Consider the following 23,225-nt stretch of genomic DNA (forward strand, 5'->3'; position numbering starts at 1 on the left):
CGGCGCCCTCCAGGACAAATGGACAGGGCCCTTCCGTGTGGTGGAGCGCAAGAGCCCCGTCACCTACCTAGTGGACATGGAGTCCCCCCGGAACCCCCTCCGGGTCCTCCACGCCAACCGGCTCAAGCCCCACTTTGTCCGCACCGAACTGAGCCTGTTGCTGGCTACCGATGACGGAGCAGAGGACGACTCCGAGCCGCTACCAGACCTCCTGAGCACCTCCGAGAAGGATGGTTCGGTCGAGGGGGTCTCCCTCTCTCCCACGCTGACCCCCAACCAGCGCCAGGACTGGCAGAAACTGCTGGGTCAATTTGCGAACTTATTTTCCCTCACCCCCGGGGTCACCCAGTGGTGTGTTCACGACATGGACACCGGGGATAGTCCGCCCGTGCGGCACCGAGCCTACCGAGTCCCCGACCGAGTCCGGGGCTGCATCCAAGCCGAAGTTTCCAAAATGCTGGCCCTAGGGGTAGTCGAACCCTCAGACAGTCCATGGGCCAGTCCCGTCGTCCTGGTCCCTAAGGCCGCCGCCCCCGGGGTGCCCCCGGAGCTGCGGTTCTGTGTCGACTACCGGGGACTGAATGCCGTCACCAGGACCGACGCCCATCCCATTCCCCGAGCGGATGAACTGATCGATCGCCTGGGAGCCGCCCGGTACCTCAGCACCTTCGACCTCACGACCGGATACTGGCAAATCGGCCTCACTCCAGGAGCACAGGAACAATCCGCATTCTCGACCCCAGATGGCCACTACCATTTCAAAGTGATGCCTTTCGGCATGAAAAACGCCCCGGCCACCTTCCAGAGACTTGTAAATAGGGTGCTGGCGGGACTGGAAGAGTTCAGTGCCGCCTATCTGGACGACATTGCAGTGTACAGCCTTCAGTGGGATGAGCACCTGTCCCACCTCTGGAAGGTCCTGACGGCCCTCCAACGGGCCGGACTAACAATAAGAGCCAGCAAGTGCCAGATCGGTCAAGGATCCGTGACCTATCTGGGACACCAAGTGGGGAGCGGCCAAGTGGCTCCCCTTCAACCCAAGATCGACGCCATCCAGGCCTGGGAGCCCCCCGTCACCCAGACCGCCGTCCGAGCCTTCCTGGGGCTCACGGGGTACTATCGGCGGTTCGTTTTACAGTGTATTTGTGTGATTTTAATACCCTCTGCACTTAAAAAAACCTTGGCTTTACCTGTCTAGAGCTTAGCGGCAGACTGCCTGTTGCTTCGCTCTCAGATCAGATCGCGTCCTGCCGCCATTTCCTGGTCGCTGCCAGACACGCCCACCGCGGCTGGCCACGCCCCCCCTTCCCAGTTCGTATAAATTGAGCGCCAAAGCGCCAGCGCCTCATTGTATCCCGAGAACACTCCTGAGGCGGAAGCCGGGAGTAGCTAACTTTTAAAACTTGTGTCTGATTTTACAGTGTATTTGTGTGATTTTAATACCCTCTGCACTTAAAAAAACCTTGGCTTTACCTGTCTAGAGCTTAGCGGCAGACTGCTTGTTGCTTCGCTCTCAGATCAGATCGCGTCCTGCCGCCATTTCCTGGTCGCCGCCAGACACGCCCACCGCGGCTGGCCACGCCCCCCTCCTACACACTGACCTCGACTATAAATCATGAGTTCTTGCAGGAAGCGCAGCGGACGAGCGCAGCGGGCGCGACGATTGCGCGCCGAAGGCGCGCATAAGTCAAGCTCGTCTGCGCTCGTCCGCGCCTCGGCAGCGCCTGGTGCGTCTCCCGATGCTCCTGTCCCCCCGTCCATCACCAGCCCTTCGCATCTGGCGCGTGAGTCTTTACTCCGTCTCAGAGATTACGCTCATGAAGGCCATCTTTCCTTCACAGACACTGCCTACCCTCTGCACGACTTTGCCTGCAAGGGTTTATTGTCAGGTGGCCTGTTGAACGTCAGGTCATTGCCTAAACATGCCAACGAAATCTCACAGCTCATTGACAACCACCATCTCGACGCTCTATTCCTGACTGAGACCTGGACCCACTCCGATTGTAATATAGAATTGGATTGGGCTTGTCCACAAGATTTTAAAATCCTGCATCTCCCTAGACCAAAGGGGCGGGGTGGTAGAGTCGGCATAATATATAGAGCCTCTTGGTCCATAAAAACCCTTGATATGGACCCAGTGGCCGGTATGGAAATACTTGGCCTCTCAATCGACTGCCACTCTGGAACAACTTTCACGGCTGTGATATGTTACCACCCGCCGGGAGCCTTCAATTCCACACAGCAGCAGTCGCTCCTTACCACCCTTACCAATATGGCTACCTCTCATAATAAGCTGATCGTTCTGGGCGATTTTAACCTATGGCCTAATGGCAGCCTGGACTCTGCTCTCTACAATCTTCTACTTTCCTGCGAAAGTATGGGACTTTTCCAGCTGGTCCATAAACCTACACACTCCGCAGGGCACCAGCTCGATCTAATCTTCTCCTCTCCCCAGCTAGTATTCCTGAGCGACATTCTGCCTATCTGCTGGACCGACCATGCGCTTATTAAATTTTATATTGCCGGCAGCAGGGCCAGCAGACCGTCGCTCAGCACCAGCCCTGATTATCTGTATAGAGACTGGAAAGCTCTGGATAAACTAAGACTGACCGGCCCCGTATTTGAGGTGGAAGACAGCTTCTCCACCGCTCAGTCGGTGGAGGACAATTACTTGTCCCTCTGCACAAGGATATTCAACACCTCCGAATGCCTCGTCCCTCAGAAAAAGGGCAAACCTAAGAGAAGAGTACCTGCCCCATGGTTCGATGACTCTTTGAGAGCCCTCAAACTAGCCTGCAGACAATCAGAGAGAAGATGGAGGCAAGGATACTCTGATACTAACAAAACTCTTTGGAAAGATAACCTCCGGGCGTACAAAACTGCCATTGCCCATAATAAGGCCAACTATTACTGTTCCACCATTACCAACGCCTCTAATAGTTCGAAAAGCATTTTTCAGATACTTAAAAGTTTAACCCATCCAGACTGTGTCACTTCAACGCAGTCTCCCACCCAAGCCCTTTGTGATAATCTTGCAGCATTCTTCATTAATAAAATCAACACCATCATTCAAAACCTGAAGTCCCCCCCCTCTCTGGGAGGCCCCAACATCCAGGGAGCCAGCACCAGCTCTCAAAACCCGTCGCCGGTAGGCTCCAGCTTGACGGCCACATTACGGGAATTCCCCCCTATCCCTGTTTCCGAGTTTGAAAGACTGGCGCTTGGAATCACCTCGGGTTCCCCGCTCGTCCCCCTGCCTCCAAAAATTTGGAAAAGTTTTGGAACTGAACTTTTCGGCACCTTGCGCCAAATATGTAACCAGTCTTTGCACTGTGGCTATGTTCCAACCTCGTGGAAACAGGCGCTGGTTACCCCACTCCTAAAAAAAACCCTCCCTGAGCCCAGATTGTCTATCTAACTACCGACCCATCTCCCTACTGCCATTTCCAGCGAAAGTCGCCGAACGATGGGTTAGCTCTTGCCTTTCCAGTCACCTAGAGCAGAACAACTTTTCAGACGATCTCCAGTTCGGCTTCCGTCCTGCCCACGGCACCGAAACAGCGGTCTTGACAGCCATGGAGGACCTTCGCATGCGTGCAGACAGGGGCCAGCCTGTAGCATTGATACTGCTGGACTTGTCTGCCGCATTCGATACGGTCAACCACAGTACGCTGCTGCAGAGACTCGGTGAAGCAGGGGTGGATGGCACAGCGCTGCTCTGGTTTCACTCCTACCTGCGGAACAGGAAACAGGCTGTCTCCCTCCCCCCATTTCAATCCACCTTCGCACCTGTGCCCCAGGGAGTTCCCCAGGGCTCCTCCATCAGCCCCATCCTTTTTAACGTGTACCTCATACCGCTGATCACGTTAATTAAGTCTTTTAGGATAAAAACGATTAATTACGCTGACGACACGCAGCTCATTCTCTCCTGGGAAGGAGAAGATTCCATCCCTTTAACCACCTTCCATGACTGCCTAAGAGAGACGGCTGGGTGGCTCCACAGAAACTCCCTCCAATTCAACTCCTCCAAAACAGAGGTTCTGTTCTGCGCTGGCACCAATGTACCTCGCCAGTTTCCGAGTGACTTCTGGCCTCCAGAGACAAGAGACAAACCTCAGCCAGTCTCCTCGGTCCGCAACCTGGGAGCCATGCTCAATAACAAGCTGAATATGGAAACCCAGGTAGCAAAAACAGTGGGGATTTGTACAGCCCTGCTACGCTCCCTGCGAAAAATCATGCCACTTCTCCCTGCACAAGCCCGGGCATTGATAGTCAGGTGTACGATTCTTAGTCGCCTTGACTATTGTAATGCCCTGCTCCTTGAGTCCCCAGTCACGCTGCTGGACCGACTTCAAAGAATTCAATCTGCCGCCGCCAAGCTGGCCCTTGGCTGGACGAGAAGGTCTTCGGCCACAGCAGCCCTGGCCGAGCTACATTGGCTACCTTTAAAGCAGCGTGTGGCTTTCAAGTCCCTCTGCATCGTTTTCAAGGCTCTGCACGGACTTGGGCCCAAACCCCTGCAAACTCTGTTTCTGTGGTACACTCCTACCAGAGACCTACGATCATCCTCGGCCTGTCTGGTAAAGGTGCCCAGATACAATAAAGCCAGAACCGGGGGTAGATCCTTCAGGGTCGCAGCGGCCAAATTATGGAACAGTCTGCCCATTGACATTCGCCAGATCTCTCAACTTCTTCCATTTAGAAAACGCATCAAGACCTGGCTCTTCCCCTAAGTCTATCAGCCTGCTAGTTACCCCGGTCTCTTATCAGTAGAGTATTCTCTAGCGCCAGGAAGCCTGCAAGGTATCAGCTGCGCTCTACAAATGCTCAAAATAAAATAATAAAATAAATAATAAAAGACTACGGGAGCATTGTGGGGCCCCTCACAGAACTAACCTCCAAGAGACTACCCCCGAAGGTACACTGGACCCCCGAGTGCCAAGTAGCCTTTGAGGCACTAAAAACTGCCATGTGCACCGCCCCGGTGCTCCAGGCCCCCGACTACAGCCGAGAGTTCATCGTCCAAACTGACGCTTCGGAACACGGCGTTGGGGCCGTCCTCTCCCAAATGAACTCGGACGGAATCGACCTTCCGGTGGCCTTCATCAGCCGGCGCCTGCTGGCCCGAGAACAACGATGGAGCACCATCGAGAGGGAAGCCTTCGCCGTCGTATGGGCCCTAAAGAAGCTCCGGCCCTACCTCTTCGGCACCCACTTCCGAGTGCAGACCGACCACCGGCCCCTGCGGCGGTTGATGCAGATGCGGGGCGAGAATCCGAAGTTGCTACGTTGGTCCATCTCCCTCCAAGGGATGAACTTCACCGTGGAGCATCGCCCTGGCAACGACCACGCCAACGCTGACGGCCTCTCCAGATTCTTCCGCCTTGGCGAGGAGAATCCCCAAGAAGATGGGTGACTCTCCCCTGCCTTCAGCTGGGGGGGACATGTGTTGGACCCGGCCTCGTGGCGTGGTCCTACCCCTCCCACATGGCGGGCCTCGGACGACATCGGCCCTCCATCCAGCCCGGGTCGGCCCTGGGCACCCCTCTGCACGACCTACAGCCCACCAGATCCGCCACCCGGCGGTCCGCAACCACTGACACGGCACACTCGGGACGCCCCAGCATTACCGGTCCGGTGCCCACCACGGACCCATATTCCAGGCCCGACGCCATCTTGGGCCCCTCGCGTCACCGACACGTGGTCCCGGCCCAGCCGCGGCCACAGCCCCAGCGAACCCGCCATCGAGGCACCAAGAACCTCCGGGTGGTCGAGTGGCCACACAACCAGAGACAAGGAGGAGGGAGTTTCGATGGCTCTCCCCCCGTCCCCGGACGCCTGGTATCGATCGCCCTCCGGCCTCCCTGGGCGCTGGCTCCACCCCCCTGCTGGGTGTCTGGACACCATTATCCCGGCACCTCTGACCCCCAGGCGAGAGGGTCCGGACATCAAAGGCCTCCAGACCTATATCTGGGCCAGCCCCGGAGTAGGACGGCAGTTGTATCCCGGAGTCCAGAAGCCCTGCTGACGCTGATGACTGACCCTGATACGAACTCACCTCGCTGAACTACTTTGGAACCTGCTGGCGCTGCCGCGGTCCACTCGCTGAACCACCTTGGAACCTGCTGGCGCTGCCGCGGTCCACTCGCTGAACAACCTTGGAACCTGCTGGCGCTGCCGCGGTCCACTCGCTGAACCACCTTGGAACCTGCTGGCGCTGCCGCGGTCCACTCGCTGAACCACCTTGAAACCTGCTGGCGCTGCCGCGGTCCACTCGCTGAACCACCTTGGAACCTGCTGGCGCTGCCGCGGTCCACTCGCTGAACCACCTTGGAACCTGCTGGCGCTGCCGCGGTCCACTCGCTGAACCACCTGGGAACCTGCTGGCGCTGCCGCGGCCCAACCTCTCGGAACCCCCCAGCTCGAGGATTGAGAGCTGTGCGTAGGGTCCCCTTGCAACCGACCATCTATAAGACTGTCCCGCTACCTCACCCCTGGTTACGAGACTTTCCAGATCCCTAGACCTACTGTATATATTGAATCAATACTTTTTGCCAGACAAAGCTTGAAAACTCTATCTACGTGTCGTGTACTTTTGTAGTGGTGTGGGTACTCTGTTGTACGATTCTAGGAGAGGGCCCTCACGCCGGAGGCCTCTCGACATCGCTCGGCCCCGTCTCTAAAGGAGGGGTAGACCTAGGGGTGGTCAGTCAGACACCTTCTGCTGCTCCTGGGTTCGCCTTTCTAACACTTAAAAAAGATGAAAGCTTCAATTTAGTTGAAACGTGTCCCCCAACTCTACCCGCATTGGATACTGGAGACTGCAGAACGACATCCAGTGAGTGTTCTCATGAGTGGCAAACAGGTCCACCGGAGGAAACCCCCTCAACCAGAAACTGCAGTGAACCACCTCTGTGTGAAGCCGCCACTCGTGATCGGCTGAGTGCTGCAGACTGAGACTGTCCACACGCACATTCAGCACTCCGGCCAGATGATTTGTAATCACACAAATCTGTTGGTCCTGGGTCCAGGACCAGAGCCGCAGAGCCTCTCTGCAGAGACGATACAACCCTACTCCTCCCTGCTTGTTGCTGTAACACATCGCTGTAGTGTTGTCTGTCAGGACCTGAATTAACTGACCGCGAAGGGAGGGAAGAAAGGCCTTGAGAGCCAAATGTATCGCCCGCAATTCTAGAAGATTGATATGAAGTAATCTTTCCTCGACCAAAGACCCTTGACCTACAGAGACCCCAGATGAGCTCCCCACCCTGGAGTGGAGGCATCCGTTATCGCCATGGACACCGGAGAAGGAGGGTGAAACAGCTTCCCTTGAGAAAGGTTGTCCGAAACACTCCACCATAAGAGCTCTGCTGCAGTGTCTCGAGATTCTGATCACCTCCCTGAGATCTCCATTGTGTTGAAACCACTGCCTGCGGGGGCACCACTGGAGAGCCCTCATAAGCCAGCCTGCATGGTTGACCAACAGTATGCAGGAAGCGAACAGACTGAGCAGGCGTAAGACCTTCAGTACAGGAACAGCCACTCCCTCTTGAAACAATGAATCATAGCCTGGATGTCCAGAATCCTCTGAGGAGCGGAAAGGCATGATTCACAGTAGTGTCTAATACTCCCCCTATGAACAGATTGCACCAGGTGACATTTGGGTACATTTAATCAAAAAACCCAAGTCGAATAGCCGAGCCGTGGTTTACAGACGATGCAGCACCAACTCGGGCAATTTCGTTTTGAGCAGCCAGTCATCCAGATAGGGGAATACTGGAATCCCATACCTTCTGAGATGAGCCGCAACCACCGCCATCACCTTGGTGAAGACCCGAGGTGCCGAAGTAAGTCCACAAGGAAGGACTGCAAACTGGTAGTGTTGAGATCCCACCGTAAAACTGAGATACTTCTGATGCAACTTCAGTATGGGAATGTGGAAATACGCATCCTGCAAATTGAGCGACACCATCCAGTCTTCGTGCTGCAGCGACCGAAGAACTTGAGCTAGTCTTAGCATCTTGAACTTCTCCTGCTTGAGGTAAAAATTCAAGACCCAAAGGTTCAGGATTGGTCTCAACCGCCCGTGCTTTTTGGGATCAGGAAATATCAGGAGTAACACCCCTGACCCCTTTCCTGCTCTGGAACCACCTCTATGGCACCTTTCTGTAACAAGGACAGGACCTCCTGCTGCAGGTGCAAAAGATGGTCCTCCAAACACCAGCTCTGGCGAGGAGGGTAAGGAGGGGGAAACGCCTGGAAAGGGAGGGCGTACCCATTCTCTACAAGATTTAAAACCCAAAGATCCGATGTAACAAATTTCAAATTTTGTAGAAAATGGGACACCCGGCCTCCTACAGGACCAACATGTTCCAAGATGGGGGATCTAGAGCTGCTTCCCTGCGGATGCAGTGGGGGGGGGGACAGGAGAGGAGGAGTAAGACTGCTGCCCCGCAGACGGCCTCTTCCCTTCACTCTATACGACTAGTAGAGGGGGTTCTGCTGCTGCTGACGGCCTCGAAAAGAAGCCACTTTCCCGAATCCTCGAAATCTTCTGTAACCCTAAGCCCTAGGCTGGGACTGAAGGACTGAAGGCCTAAGGATCTCGCAGTAGCCTGCTATCCTTGAAACGATGCAGAGCAGAATCCGCCTTTGTTCCAAAGGGAGATCAAGCAGAGTGGCTTGCACATTTGCAGAAAACCCTGAGCTTCTTAACCAGGTGTGCCTTCTAGTAGCCACCGAAGAGCCCATCACCCTGGCGACTGAATCCACTGTATCCCGACCGGATCACCCGTCGGGCTGCAGCCTGTGTATCAGACAACATCTCCAGAAAGTGAGCTTGAACTTCCTCAAGTAGTTTAGGAGCCACATCTTTGGCTGTGTCCATCAAAACATGGATAGATCTTCCCAACAAGCATGTGGCTTTGTAGATTTTAAAGCCATGCTTGCCGAAGATGAACACTTTTTTGCCGACTGCTCCAGCTTTTTGGAATCCCTATCCCCCGGGGTGGAAGGGAAGGATCCTGCAGCCTGTTTGGACGAACATGAAGGTTGAACCACCAAGCTATCCGGTAAAGGGTGAAATGAAAAAAAGGCTGGATCACCAGGAGCAGCATTATAGCGCCTTGCCACAGTCCTGGATATTGCCGAGGCCGACATAGGTTTTTGCCACACTTCCAAAGTCTGCTCTGTCAAAGCCTCATTGTATGGAAGCAAAGTTTCCACTACAGAAGGAGAGTGCAAAACTTCAGTCAGAATGTTGGACCTGACCTCTGCAGTGTGTAAATGCAGATCTAAAAGGTCAACCGCCTTCCTCATAACCGTGTGATAAGGAGCCATATCCTGAGAAAGCAGTGTCTTAGGGGAAGAAAGTTCCCACTCTGGGTAAGTCTCCAAACCACTTGCCTCCTGCAGACCCTCAAAGTCATCCACCGAGTCCTGAATTTCCCCCTCCCCAGCCTGCTCCTGCTGTCCCTGGAACTCCTCTTCTTCCAACAGCCTCTGAGCCGCTCTCCTGGAGCAGATTTTTTTGGCATCTGCGTCAGCGGCACCATGTGTGGCGCCGGTGACATTGGAGCAGGTATCGAAGGAGGTCCCTCGTTAGCAGCCATCGATGGCACATAAAGCCGTTAAGGAGACTTCCAGGATCGGCGTCAAATATTTCTGCGCTGGGAAATGCCATGATGGAGTCAGACATGAAGGGCAAGAAAGGTGCCTGGACATAGTCCTGGGGGATGCCAAAATTATAAGAGAGTGGACCCATGGAGCCAGCCAGCGTGCCGGAAAACATCGCATTTAAAAAAAATGCTACGGATCAGCACCCGGACCCTGGACAGGGTGGGTATGGATCAGGAGCCGCCTGGTCTGTATCCGACCGAGGCCGTGAGGCAGGTTGTGGCAGCAACACCGGGTACACCGGAGCCAGAGCAGGTGACGCTGGAGGTGCTGGAGAAGCCTCTCTGGGCGTCGGCGAATCTCTTGGCGCCTGAGAATGGGCCAGAGTTGCTTGCCGAGAAGGAGAGGGAAAAGGCGAGATTACATCTTTACCATAACACCTCTGGACCCGAGAAGCCGACCTCGAAGACTAGCCTTTCGAAGAACGATGCCGGGACCCCTGATGACGCTTCTATTTGTGCTTATTCTAAGACATTGAGGTGTGCGGGGTCGTCGACTTTGACTTGGATCTCTTGCGGCCTCTCTTCTCCTTCCGTGCCGGGGCCATGAACAACTTCGCCTCCCTCTCCTTAAGAGCCTTCATCCTTCGACAAGATGAACATCCCTTGACATCGTGATCAGATGACAGGCACCAAAGGCAATCTTCGTGGGGGTCTGTGATGGACATAATACCCCCACATTCCCTACAAGGCTTGAACCCTGACTTATTTTCTGTAGCCATCGCACTGCTACACCACAGCTACTGAAACTGAAACAATGTAAATCTACAGAAATGGAGAGTCCCAGAAAATCCGTTCTGCTTCGATATCGCGGAAAAAAGGGAACTGACATCAGTACGCCGACGGGGTCTTCTTATGGCTCCGGTGACGTTATACGGAGCAGAGCCGTGCAATTTTGACGTCTTCGTCGATGTGGGAAAACTAAGAAAAATGGTTCCGTGGAATGCTGGCCCAGGAGAAAATTCTAAAGATGAGGAGGCAGATGTACCCATCCGTACCATTGTGCATACCTTGATCACTTCTAAACTGGACTATTCTAATAGTCTATATTTCGGACTCTCTTCCTTGCTTATACATCGTCTTCAGATTATTCAAAATGCTGCTGCCTGACTGATCCTGAAACTTCTCCCCTGGTGTTATATCTCTAATCCCATGTGTCCGCTTCACTGGCTGTCGATTGGCAAAAGGATTCAGTTTAAGGCCCTCACTTTTTCTTTCAAGATTTTTAACTCCAGAGCCCCTCTATACCTTAGGTGCTGGTTCAAACTTTCATCCCAGGTGCGATCCCTTCGCTCTAATAATCTTAAGCTTTTTAAAACCCCTTGTATGGTCAAATCCAGAAGTGGTGGTCGTTCATTTTACTATCTGACAACCAGACTGTAGAATGCCCTTCCTGTGTCCTTGAGAAGTTGCCCCTCTGAAACGGTCTTCAGGAAAAGAATCAAAAACGCTTCTCTTCGACTTTGCCATAAACTCCTCCTTTGCTGGTGTTGCCCTTAATTCAGTGGACACTCTTATAGTTAGCACTGGGACATCTTTTTAGGTAGCTGTGCGCTCCATAAAATCAATTGTATTGTATTGTCACAGTGAGAAAAGAATCCACATCTGGCAGAAACCTCCATTTGGCAGTACTGAAAGCATGTCTGGCACTCATCAATAGCCATTAGCTAGGAGTTTCAAGTGAAACACAACATTGAACAGGTTGGAGACAGGGGCGGCTACTCCGTTATGGTGGAGGAGTGTAACCCCACTGCTGAAAGGCAGCAAATTAAAAATAAATTATAATAACACTATTTTATTCGCATTTTATTTTTCACTTACTCAGCCGAGTCTGCCAAGTCTAGGGTGAGCGGACCATGCTCTGCGTCAACAGCAGCCAGGCCCAGGGAGTGGGCCTGGGAGTCGCACTTGCATTTCTCCAATTCAGCTGTCTTGCACAGCCGGGTGGGAGAAAAGGCACCGGTTCCCTGTCCCTAACTGAATGGCTCTTCAGCCCGCTCAGCCCAATCCTGGCACTTCTCTACTGCATGAGAACAGCGTCTGGATTTGTTAGGGAGGGGAGCAGAGGAGCACTGAGGTGGCTGAAGCAGAGAAGCATCAGGGAGGTGTCCGGGAGCGGCAGGTAAGTTCTTTTTATTTTTTATTATTATTATTTCGACCCCCCCCCCACGCTGCCCCACCAAGGTTTACTGCAAGCAGCTGCCACTGGTTAGAGATACAGGGTGTGGAAGAGGTGTGGCGCAGAGGCCAGGGTGCCCAACTCCGGACCACAGGGTTCACGGTTCGATCCCCGGCTCAGATGGCAGGTTAGCCCAGCACCATGTGACTCTGGGCAATAACTTGCTTAATCTTCCAGGCGGCCCCCAGCACCGGGACAACTCTCAGGAAGTAGCTGTGCACTTTACAAATGCTGGCATTTACATTTAAGATTGAGTGCCTCAATGCCAATGATTTCCCAGATGTTGAGCAATGGTGATGCATGAACATCAAGAGCTCCTGATGAAAACTGTGTTGAAAACTTTGAAATACGTGGAATGGAAAATGTCAAATCGGAAGTGACAAAAAAAATGTGTTTCTTTCTCGCTTACCTCCTGGATTTTCTCTCTGTGGGTCTATTTTGGATTTGAGGGCTGAGTCACAGCGTAAATGCATCCTTCCCTATAGACCCATTTTTTTAACTGCTCTGACGGCTTCAAGCTTTCCAATAAGCCTAATACCTTCCCTGCCATACAGGCTTCTTCTGGACATTTTAAAGAATACTTCACACTCTATAGTGAAATGGCAAGTAGGGTGTCACACCACAAACTAGTTGGAGGTGCGATCAAATGGTTTACCTACCAAATGTAGGGTGCTTCACAAAAAGCGAAGGTGTATATATACACACACACACACACACACACACAAAAATCTCACTCTTTCAAAATGAAAAAGAACAGACTTAGAGTTGCCAGTATAAGACATCGTGGGATAGGAAGCCTCTAGACAAGACGCTTTACAATCCTCCAAATGTTATGCCGGTCAGGATGATTTTTTCTTAATTTGTAGACATTAGGCGGTAGTTTTCACTTTTAGGGTGTGGCAAAAAGCACTGGGAAAATGAGCTAGCAGGGGCAACTGACACTAGAGACCCCTCTGTGGAATTAAGTCTCTTTGGAGGACCTCTAAGGGCTGGACCATAGGACATAATGCGGCATGATTGGATATCGGAACGGTATCTGGGGGTCGCAGGGGTTACTTCCCTTCACAGACTTACAGAACCAGTATGAGCTGGCAGATACACAACATTTCTGCTATATGCAGAGTCGCCATGCCCTCCAGGGATACCGGGACCTGCTGAATGTGATGGCGGAGTTCAGACTCCTCTCAGCTTCTCTGTGAAAACATGTATTTTCCCAACTTAGCGGGCAACGGTGGTAGTAAGAAGTTGATGGGAAATAGAGATGGGTGTCCTGACTGACGAGAACTGGGGGGTGGGGAGGATGGCGGAGGCATACAGCCACCCATTCGAAGTCACCATTAAATCAGGATACAGATTAGTGAAGCTAAAAATCTTACATCACAATTACCACACCAGAACGAGATTATTCCTAATGGGAAGAGCTGAGAAGTGTTTACATGGATGCGGCCAGAGTGGGACACCGGTACATACCCTTTGAGATTATGTAGTCTGTAGTTTTGGTCACAGTTAAGAAAGTGGCTGTCATCAGTCATGGAGGAACCATTGACCTTCAACAGGACAGCTGTGTACTCTGTGAATATAGGGGAGACGGGGGAGCAAACCCTACCTAAAAACACCCTGCTGCAGGAGGGACATAGCCAGGAAGTGGGGGAGGTGCCCACAATATTCCAGTCGCGGACAGGAGAGGATTGGTGCATGCAGGCTGAGCGCACAATATACAAGAGCAATGGCTGCCCACGGACATTTTACAGGGTTGGAGGCCCATGGGAGGATTATAGGGACTTTAATTGACTTTAAAGATTGCCAAGCGGTCAGCTCAAATCGGTCACGTATAGGGCCCAGACCGACAAAGTGTGTATCATATCAGTGTCAAAGAGTTTTGCTGCGTTTCTTTGATCAAAGTACAAAGCCTAATAAAACGATTGTTCGCCATTACTAAAGGGTTACAAAAGTTCACTTAAAAAGCTGTACATCCATAACATAAGCACTTTGTGGTACAGAGGGCACATTGACAGCCAAAAGTAGTAGCTTGAGGTAAATGAAATAACCTTACCAGTAATTTCGGCCCCCCACACAGTTGTTTAGCCATTTGCAGTGGTGATCAAAATTGGAGACACATTTATTACAAGAACTGCAGTGCTTGGACTTCGGACTCCTATGAAAAGAACATTTTATATGCTAAATAAATAATACTGTCATGAGAATTAACATTAAAAGAACAATGCCAACGAAAGTAGCGTTTTTTCAGTGTAGTCACGTGTCTGGTTAACAAGAATAAACATTTGTGCATACTTCAGCAAAGGGTGAAGGCTTTAAAATGAACTTTGACCGGAAATGATTTTTGAATGCGAGCTGACAGAAGTGACATCAGCCTCACCATCAGTATCTCAATAATGCTCTCAGAAGGCAAGGGCACTTCTTTGCTGACCTCAGCTAGAGGGAAACAAGGAGTGCTACAGAGGCAGACTTTTTGCAGATTAGAGAACTATTAAAAGAAGGGAGCGAAATGATGTGAATATCAATAGAGCAGTTCAATTCATATTTTTTATTATAAATGAAAAAAAAAAAAATTGGCCACATGCCCAGTAACCTGCTAGCTCAGTTAGCTACATCTTGAACCTGGTAGCATAAGGATTGTTTTCAAATATGGTGACATTAGCCAACAAAACCAGTGGCAAGAGACTGGTCAGCCTGAATAAAATTAATACATACAAAAATAAACAACAACTGCGGATGGAACAGTGATGTTTTCTGGTTGACATGGGAATGCCCCCTGCATGATGTCCAGTTGAATCCCAATTTTGAGTGCCCAATTAAGATTCTCAGTTTTCCCGGTCTCTGGATTTTATGGGGGGTGAGTGAATTAATGCTATCTATCTATCTATCTATCTATATATATTTACCAGTTCTACCACGGGCGGAGTTTCCGCACACACTCACGAATTAAGGCTTCATAGGCGTCGCTTTAAATTTAATCAGCATGCCAGTAGCACTACGCGCTTCAGTTTCAACTGAGACCTTATTCACGAGCAAAACAATTTCAGGAAGCAGATTTTTTTTCTTTTTTTTTTTTTTAAATGTGCACGACAACCTCATTGCATCATTTCCTGCAGCCTTGTGCTAAGCATTCTGCACACTGTAGTGCACAATTTTTTTAGGTAAACTAATTTACCGTGAATCGCAACAAAAATAATACAAACAATTAATTCTAAAACCACAGATGTTACCTCATCCATTCAAACCCCATTTGAATTATAATTTGCATTATTTCGACTGGTCTTGTGTACCCAGCTGCTCTTACATTGTCACAAATCCTGCCCTCCAGTGGGCATACTCATTTGTACTTATACAGATTTTTGCCCTCTAGTGGGCTACATGTGCAGCTATTCATTGATTTTGTACATCTTTCTCTTCTCGTTCCTTATTGACTGGTCACATATACTATCATACATTTTTTCAATTCAATTTTACAAGTATGGTTTTTATCATTAATCAAAGAAAAATTTAAACTAGTGTTGATTTTAACCCTTACATAATCGCTATTAACCTAAGTGAGTCATAAAATACAGGATGCATATTTTTTACAGTTAATTTCAGAATCATTGGGGATTAGCAATTGATATTTATAAGTGTGAATGCAATTGAAGTAATCTTGAAACTTTGAAGCAACGCCTATGAAGCCTTAATTTGTGAGTGCGTGCGGAAACTGTGAGAGAACTAGTAGAAACGGCGTGGCTCTGCAGTACCGCATTTCGCACCGCTGAAGAGCGCCCATTTATCAGGAGGAGGGCCGCTGTTGAAAGGATATATATATATATATATATATATATATATATATATATATATATCCGCTATAAGATTACTCGTGAGTTCAAAGAATAATCATCCGGCACTCCAGGTAAAGTTATATACACTTTTGGTGCTTTATTTCAACAAGGGTAACATCTACGCGTTTCAACAGCCACTGCTGCCTTGTTCACAATATATACACACACACATACATACATATACACACACACATTCCTAGGCTTGGTTTTGACCTACTCCAGGGGGCTCCAACCTTTTCTGTAACAAAAGCTATTCATGTTCAATGAAAATTGTACAGAGCAACTAATATTATTAGTAGTGTAATAGTGACCACATCAGAGGCCACCCAATGCAGAATTTCTTTTTTTTTTTTCTTAAAAAGCCTTTGTCGGGGGAGGAGCCAAGATGGCCGCCGCAGCGGACGTGTAGGCTCCCGGCTCCGCGAGTTCTCGAGCCCCGCTCTGAAATCCTGATTATCATCCTGAGGTCGCGCTGCAGCGGGGTGTTGGTGATTGCGCGCTGTCCTCATTCGTGTTCCCCTGGGGTTTCTACCTGCCTGGTAACTGGAGTTATTCGGGAAGTTGTTTGGTGGCCTCCGCAGCCCTGAAGCCGGGACCTACGCAGCTGAATGCCGCCGGGTTCTAATTTCTCAACACCGGCCAGCCGGGCCTGTTCGGAGCTGGCCCTTTAGGACGCATTGACTGCCGACGGGGAGCAGGAACAGAATTTCGCTGCTGGGGCGCAGCTCCTCGCACCACGCGACTGGGGTGCATTTGCGAGATGGGGACTCGCTGGGCATACTTCTTCTTTGTGTAAAGCTGGAGGTGAGCAGTATCGACCCCATTTTCGAACTTGCCCGGTCTTTGCGGACCACCCCCGAATTTGCCCCAGCCTTGAATTGATTAGGGGATGGCTGTTACCGAGGATCGCTCCTTAGAGGTCTGCCTTGTTGGCATCGGTACCTTGGACTGCTGCCTGCCGGTGCCGTCCTCGCCCCCATCTTATTGTCATTCTCCCTCCACGGTGGAACCGTTTGCTGGCTCCCTGCACGAGATAGGCTGCAGTACCCTGCCTATCGCTGTGATGTGTGATGGGGTGTGCGGGTCATCTCGTAACGAAGTGATGTGGGGTCCCCAACCTGAGCTATCCTGTGGCATCATTCTCGCTGCTCTTGGGGACCTACGATCTGCGTGGAGGGATGGTTACCGAGAGCTGGGTGAGAAGCTTGATGGCGTTGCGTGCACTCTGAAGCGAATATGGCTGGACTGCTCCCAGTGGGATGGCGATTTGCCTTCTCCAGTTCCTGAGGTGGCTACTATGTTTCCCCGCGAGTGCGGAGGGGAGCGGATTATCCCTGATAGTGTTGTTGCCTGCGGACGGCCGTCTGCCAGCTCCTGTGGCGCTGCAGTGTATCTCTCCCGCCTGGGGGCTGAGACTTCGTTCACGGTATCGTCGCTATTGCCCCGAACAATGCTTTTGCGGCTGTTAGCCCCTTTGACTGCATCCTCCCTCCAAGCCCCACGATCCTTGCTGTGGACTGTGTGTCATCGGACGAACCTGGGGATGATGTTTGTCGGTGAAGATGGACCTATTGGTAACGGGCGGCGTCCATTTTGTGTTCACAGACCTCTCTTCTGCCATGCGTGGACATTTTGTTTCTTTGTGTTGGGTGGGACGGGCTTCCCACAGGGGCCTTGTTTAGGGGGGCTCGCACGAACGGGCCAGGGCTAGGTGCTCCCTTTCATAGTTGATGGCTGCTTGGCTGGCGGAGGATCGGATTGATATGTCCCAATGTAACATTCAGCTGCGCTGTGTTTGATGACTCTCCCCATTCATTACCGTAACTGTTGCTTATTATTGTTGCCATTTACTCTTGGGGTGGAGAATGAACTTGTGGCTTGGGAGACCGGGAGCTCATATGTATGACCCTCCTCCGATTTATAGGGTTTCTTCTTCTTTTCTTTCTTCCTGTTCTGTGTCTATATTTCGGGTATTCTTTATTGGGCGACAGACACACTGCTAGGGGGGGGGTAGGCCGTAGCCTCTGCATGTGTGTAGGGTGGGGGGTGAGGAGGGGGGGCTTTTATTTTGTCCGTTTTCAGTTCCTATGGGCCTTATTTTTTCTCTTCCTTTTTTTATTTATTTATTTATTTATTTATTTAAGCATTTGTAAAGCGCGAAACGAAGGCCCGTGGGCATCTCGGCGCCGAGTAACTGCAATGTTTTAACCAACAAGGGGACCGGGAGATCATTGATTAAAAAGCCAAGTCTTGAGGCTTTTTCGGAAAGACCAGAGAGACGTGCTGGTCTTGATCGAGTGAGGCAGTAAGTTCCAAAGTTTTGGAGCAGCCACAAGAAATCTTCTGTCACCCCAGTTGACAGATTTGGTTCGGGGGAGCACCAGATCCAGAGAGCTGGAGGAGCGCAATGCTCTAGATGGACAGTAAGGAGTAAGGTTCTGAGTAAAGAAAGCTGGGGCAGTGTTATGCAAGGCCTTATAAACCAGGCACAAGGTCTTGAACTCAATCCTCTTCCTCACCGGTAACCAGTGGAGTTGTTTCATGGTGGGTGAGACCGGGTGGAATTTGGGGATTCGCCCAAGGAGCCTGGCGGTCGCGTTCTGAATGGACTGCATTTTTGTTAGCACTCTCTCCTGGGCCCCTAGAAACAGCGCATTGCAATAGTCTAGGGTGGAAAGCACCAGGGAGCTTACCAGCGTTTTTGCCATGTTTTCAGGTAAGAAGGGCAGAATTTTTTTGATGAGCCTGAGTTTATAAAAGGCTGAAGAGGATATCTGGTTGGCGTGTGGAAGGAAGTTCAGATGATTGTCGAACATGACTCCCAGGTTCCACACTTTGTCAACCGGGACTGGGGGTTGGCCCATGGATGACGGCCACCAGAGGGGGGACCACTCCGGAGAAAGGTTGCCAAAAATTACGACCTCCGATTTGTCGGAGTTCAGCTTCAGACAATTATGAGACATCCAATCACCGATAGCCGACATGCCTTGATTAAATATGTTCGCTTTCTGAAGCCCATCATTTTTAACGGCGAGGACCAATTGGGTGTCGTCAGCGTATGAAGTGAGGCTCATCCCGTGTTCCCTGATGACATTGGCAAGGTCCGACACATAAATGTTGAATAGTGTCGGACTAAGGGATGAGCCTTGGGGAACTCCACACGGAAGTGACAATGGGGGAGATTCAAAAGGTCCCACAGTGACGACCTGGGTCCTGTTGGCCAGGAAGGAGGCAAGAAGATTTTTGGCATTACCTTGAATGCCAATGCCTTCGACACGGTCGACCAAGATGGTATGGTCGACCGTGTCAAAGGCCGCCGACAGGTCTAATAGTATCAGGACGGCGGTGCCTCCCGCATCCCGAATTGATCTGATGTCATCCGCCGCTTTGACCAAGGCCGTCTCGGTTCCGTGAAAGCGACGGAACCCGAACTGAGATTCGTCAAGGCAGTCGTTTTCCTCGATGAAAGCGGAGAGTTGGACATTCATAATTTTTTCCACTATTTTTGCTAATAGAGGAAGACTGGCGATGGGGCGATAGCTTTTGAGTTCTTCTTTGTCAAGGGTGGGTTTTTTAAGCAACGGTTTGATTAGGGTTTTCTTTAATGTCTCGGGGTAAATGCCAGAGTTAAACATGGAGTTGCAGATGTTGGTTATGGAGGGTAAGACTGCATCCATGATTGGTCTCAGGACCTTCAAGGGACAAGGGTCGAGAGCCGATCCCGATTTGATGGTAGATATGATATTTAGTACCTGTGGACACGTGACCTCGCCAAACTGCGAGAAAGTGGGTCCTTCAGGTAGAATAGGTGGTCTGTGAGAGAGAGTGATGTTATTAGCGAAAACCCTGTAGATGTCATCAACTTTGTTAAAAAAGAACTTTGATAAAGCATCACAAAGGGTTTGGGACGGGGGGGGTGAGATCCACTGGGAAACCCGCTAGTTGTTTGGTGGTCTCGTATAAACATTTGTTGGAATTATGAGCGGTTTCGATTTTGTTGCAATAATATTTTCTTTTTGCGTCCATGATAAGGTGTTTGTATTTTGCTACCGAATCTTTGTATAGGAGTTTGGCTTCGGGTGTGTAATCCTTCCGCCAACTCCTCTCTCTGTTGCGGCATTGTTGCTTTTGGGAGCGCAATTCCTGTGAATACCACGGAGCAGAGGGGGTAGATCTATTGCGTGACCGTTGTTTAACTGGGACCAGATCTTTTGCTGCTGAGTTCACCCAGTTGTGGAATTGGGACGTGGCGTTGTTGGGGTTCGAAGATAGCGTGGGGCGGGTATCTTTAAGCATGCTTTCCAGCCTGCAGACATCTAGATCGTCCCATGCCAAATAAGGAGGACAGGGATTGTGGTAGGATGTATCTCCCAAGGAGTCGCCCACAAGAAGTGAGGTCAGAATGAGATGATGATCTGACCAGGTTAAAGGAAGTATTTCTCTAAGTTTGAGGCCCGGGGCATTGGAAAAAATGCCATCTAGTGAGTGACCTCCTTCGTGCGTGGGGGAATAAACCAGAGGGGATAGACCAAAGGTGGACATGTCAGCTAGAAACATGGCTGTGTCAGGGTTGTCGGGTACATCAAAATGGAAATTAAAATCACCTAGTATGGTGAAGGAGTTCTCCAGCGCGGATGTTTCCAAAAAGGAGCTATGGGCCCTCAGGAAGTCACATCTGGGTCCCGGAGGTCGGTAGAGAAGGATCCCTTTAAAGGTGTAAGAAGGGGTCAGTTTTATTGCGAATTCTAACGCTTCGCAAGAAGTCTGGGGAATAGGGGTATGCCTTACGATGTACGTGTCACGAGCAATGATAGCGATGCCACCGCCTTTTTTCTTGGTTTGTCTATCCAATCTATATGTGGTGAACCCTGCAGGGACGGCTATGACAAGATCCGGATCGGAGGCTTGTCCCATCCAAGTTTCCGTCATAAACAGGATGTCTATTTTATAGTCCTGTATTAGTTCATGAATGTCCTGGCTGTGTTTACTCAGCGAACGGACATTTGTGAGCGCAATGGTGTAGGATTCCATAGGAACGTGCTTACCTATCTGATGAGAAGTGCGAATGGGTCGTAACGTAGCGTGGCAGCCTGGGCAGTATGCAGCAAGCTTTTTGGCATTGGGATGGAATATGCAACATAAATGATTGGTCGTGGGGCGTAGGGACCTTAGTTGAGCAGCAGAATAGCGGAGTTGGGGGGTTAGAAGGGATGAACCAGGGGGGGTGGCCCTGGGCCCGGGCCAGGCGCGGACGGGCGCAGACGGGCTTGCCTTTGGCGCGCCTTCGGCGCGCCGCCGGTGCGCCCGCTGCGCCCGCCCGCTGCGCGGTCGGGCGTGTCTGTCATTAATATGCATAGTGGGGCGGGGCGTGAGGAGGGTGGGAGTGGCGCAGAGCAAGCCGGGCAGCCTTCCCAAGTCAAGATGGCGCCCAAAGTCAAGCAGATAACTTCCCAGCGAGATGAAGCGTCGCTGAGGGCAGAGAATGAATCCGAGCCTCGGCAAATTAGTCTTGCCTGGGTGGTGGGGCGGGAATTAAAACAGAACTATTTAAAATATGTACAGGATTTTAAGATACATCAAAACACATTAGCAGTCAATGGTTTTAAATTCAGAATTACACGGAGTACACAGAGCTAAACCTCCGGCTTCCGCCTCAGAGGAACAACATAACAATTTAACAACTTAACTCCTTTTCTCTTCTTCTTTTCTTCGGGTCAGTAGGGTGGCTTGGTGTGGGGTGGGTACGGACTGGCGCGAAATATTTTGGTGGTAGTTTATCCTTCCATTGCTATTTATGTGCCGATATTTTGCTTATGTTCCTCTGTTCGTTAGATATCCTTTGGTAGGCGTTGCCCACTCTTACTCTCGCTGGACTGTATGGTTACTGATCCTTCTCTGTTTCTATCCTTTTACGTATATTGTTAAAATTTTAAAATGAACCTTAATTCTCCTGTTTCTCGGCAGTCTGATGTTTTTCAGTGTAATTCTGAATGCTTGCTACTTTGTATTGATGTACTGCTGAGTCACCGTATAACTTATGAAAGTGCTTAGACAGACGTCGAGGCCGGCCGGGTGGTTGTAGGCCCGTAAATGTTTGATGATACTGCACAATAAAGGTTTTAAAAAAAAAAAAAAAAAAGCCTTTGTCCATTTAGAATGCTTTAACATAGGCAATTCGTAACACCCATAGCTGCAGTGCTCTTGGCACCCAGGTAATAGTAATAGTAATAAGTCTCCAACACTACATGATTAATTACTCCAATATCAGCTTTCACGATATTTTGGGAATTCAACCAATTTAAAAACAAATAAAAAAAAATTGCTTCAGTTTATAAAATACAAAAATTTACATCTCAAATACACACTTTTCAATTTTGAAATAAATATATTAATTATATTAATCCAGCCATGCAAATGATTATAATGTAGTAGGCTGGCCTGCTTACAGGAGAGCTACTCAAAGATAGCTGGAGAGCTACCAGTAGCTCACGAGCTACTCTTTGCTGAGGCCTGACCTACTCTCTCTCTCTCTCTCTCTCACCGGTTCACATGCGTAGCGTGACTGTGGCAGCATACTTTGTTTAGCAGGGATTCTAGTGTGAACAAGCTTTTTTACCTGTGTCATATGAGTGAGAGCCAACCCGCTCACTTGTAGAAATTTCAACTGCTAAAAGCAGATCTGAAATTCCAGCACAGAGTTTGAGTGCCTGGATGAATGACTGTATGAGAAGCCTTTTAAACACTGCAAAGAGTGGCTTACTGAACCAGAGTGAAACAGGTCGCAAGGTTCTATTTTGTAAGTCTCTGGCCTATGTATGTGCACAAGATGGAGGTCAGGTTGCTTTCCCAGTCAGTGCAATCTGCACACTGAAGGGACGCAGCATGGCTCCGCATGCAACTCCACGTGACGTCATCAGAGCCATAAGAAACCCTTGTTGGTGTGTTGACGTCAGTTTAGACCCATTTTTTTGTGCCTTTGAGGTGAATCCAACAATACCAATGTGAAAGCACATGGTAGGTCTCAAACAAAAGACAAATATATCCACATAAAATATATGCACACACATATATATATTTATATAATTTCATGAATATAAATAAAATATACAACCTATAAATCTCCATATTTTTGGCATATGCAGACAAGCAAAAGGAACGTGGGTGGGTAAGTGAGAAATCTGCAGGTAAATAATGTATCCACCAGAAAAAGCATTACCGAAAGGACAAAACATAAAATATCAGATAAATGGGCTTTTAAAGGTTCAACGGAAATTTCTTCACACCACTTAACAAATTTCGCCCATCTGTCAGCATAAACCGACTTGATGAAGAGTCTTATGGCCAATAATATAATATCGCTCATGTCAGGAAGAAGAGAAAAAGAACTGAGGTTACCCCATTCAATCGCCATGCATGTTGGTGTAGGCTCTGGGGGCGAAGGTTTAGAACCTGCCCTTGCATTTGCGAGAGGAGATCTGCCCTGTGAAGGAGACAGAGTGGAGGTCACAGTGAGAGGTGAAGATCTGTGTACCACACCCTTCATGG

The 23,225-nt window shown here is 50.1% G+C and overlaps 1 protein-coding gene across 2 annotated transcripts in view; it reads right to left on the bottom strand.

Annotated features, from left to right (window-relative positions):
- The window catches only part of ZDHHC1 (zDHHC palmitoyltransferase 1), a 658,528-nt gene that overhangs the window by 486,274 nt on the left and 149,029 nt on the right, over positions 1 to 23,225 (bottom strand). For both annotated transcript variants that reach the window (XM_078670152.1, XM_078670151.1), the window contains exon 4: positions 13,907 to 14,008. In XM_078670152.1, the coding sequence (XP_078526278.1) occupies positions 13,907 to 14,008 (102 nt within the window). The remainder of the gene's footprint in view (positions 1 to 13,906; positions 14,009 to 23,225) is intronic.

This window comes from Lissotriton helveticus, chromosome 12 (assembly GCF_964261635.1).
Source record: "Lissotriton helveticus chromosome 12, aLisHel1.1, whole genome shotgun sequence".
Taxonomy (NCBI): domain Eukaryota; kingdom Metazoa; phylum Chordata; class Amphibia; order Caudata; family Salamandridae; genus Lissotriton; species Lissotriton helveticus.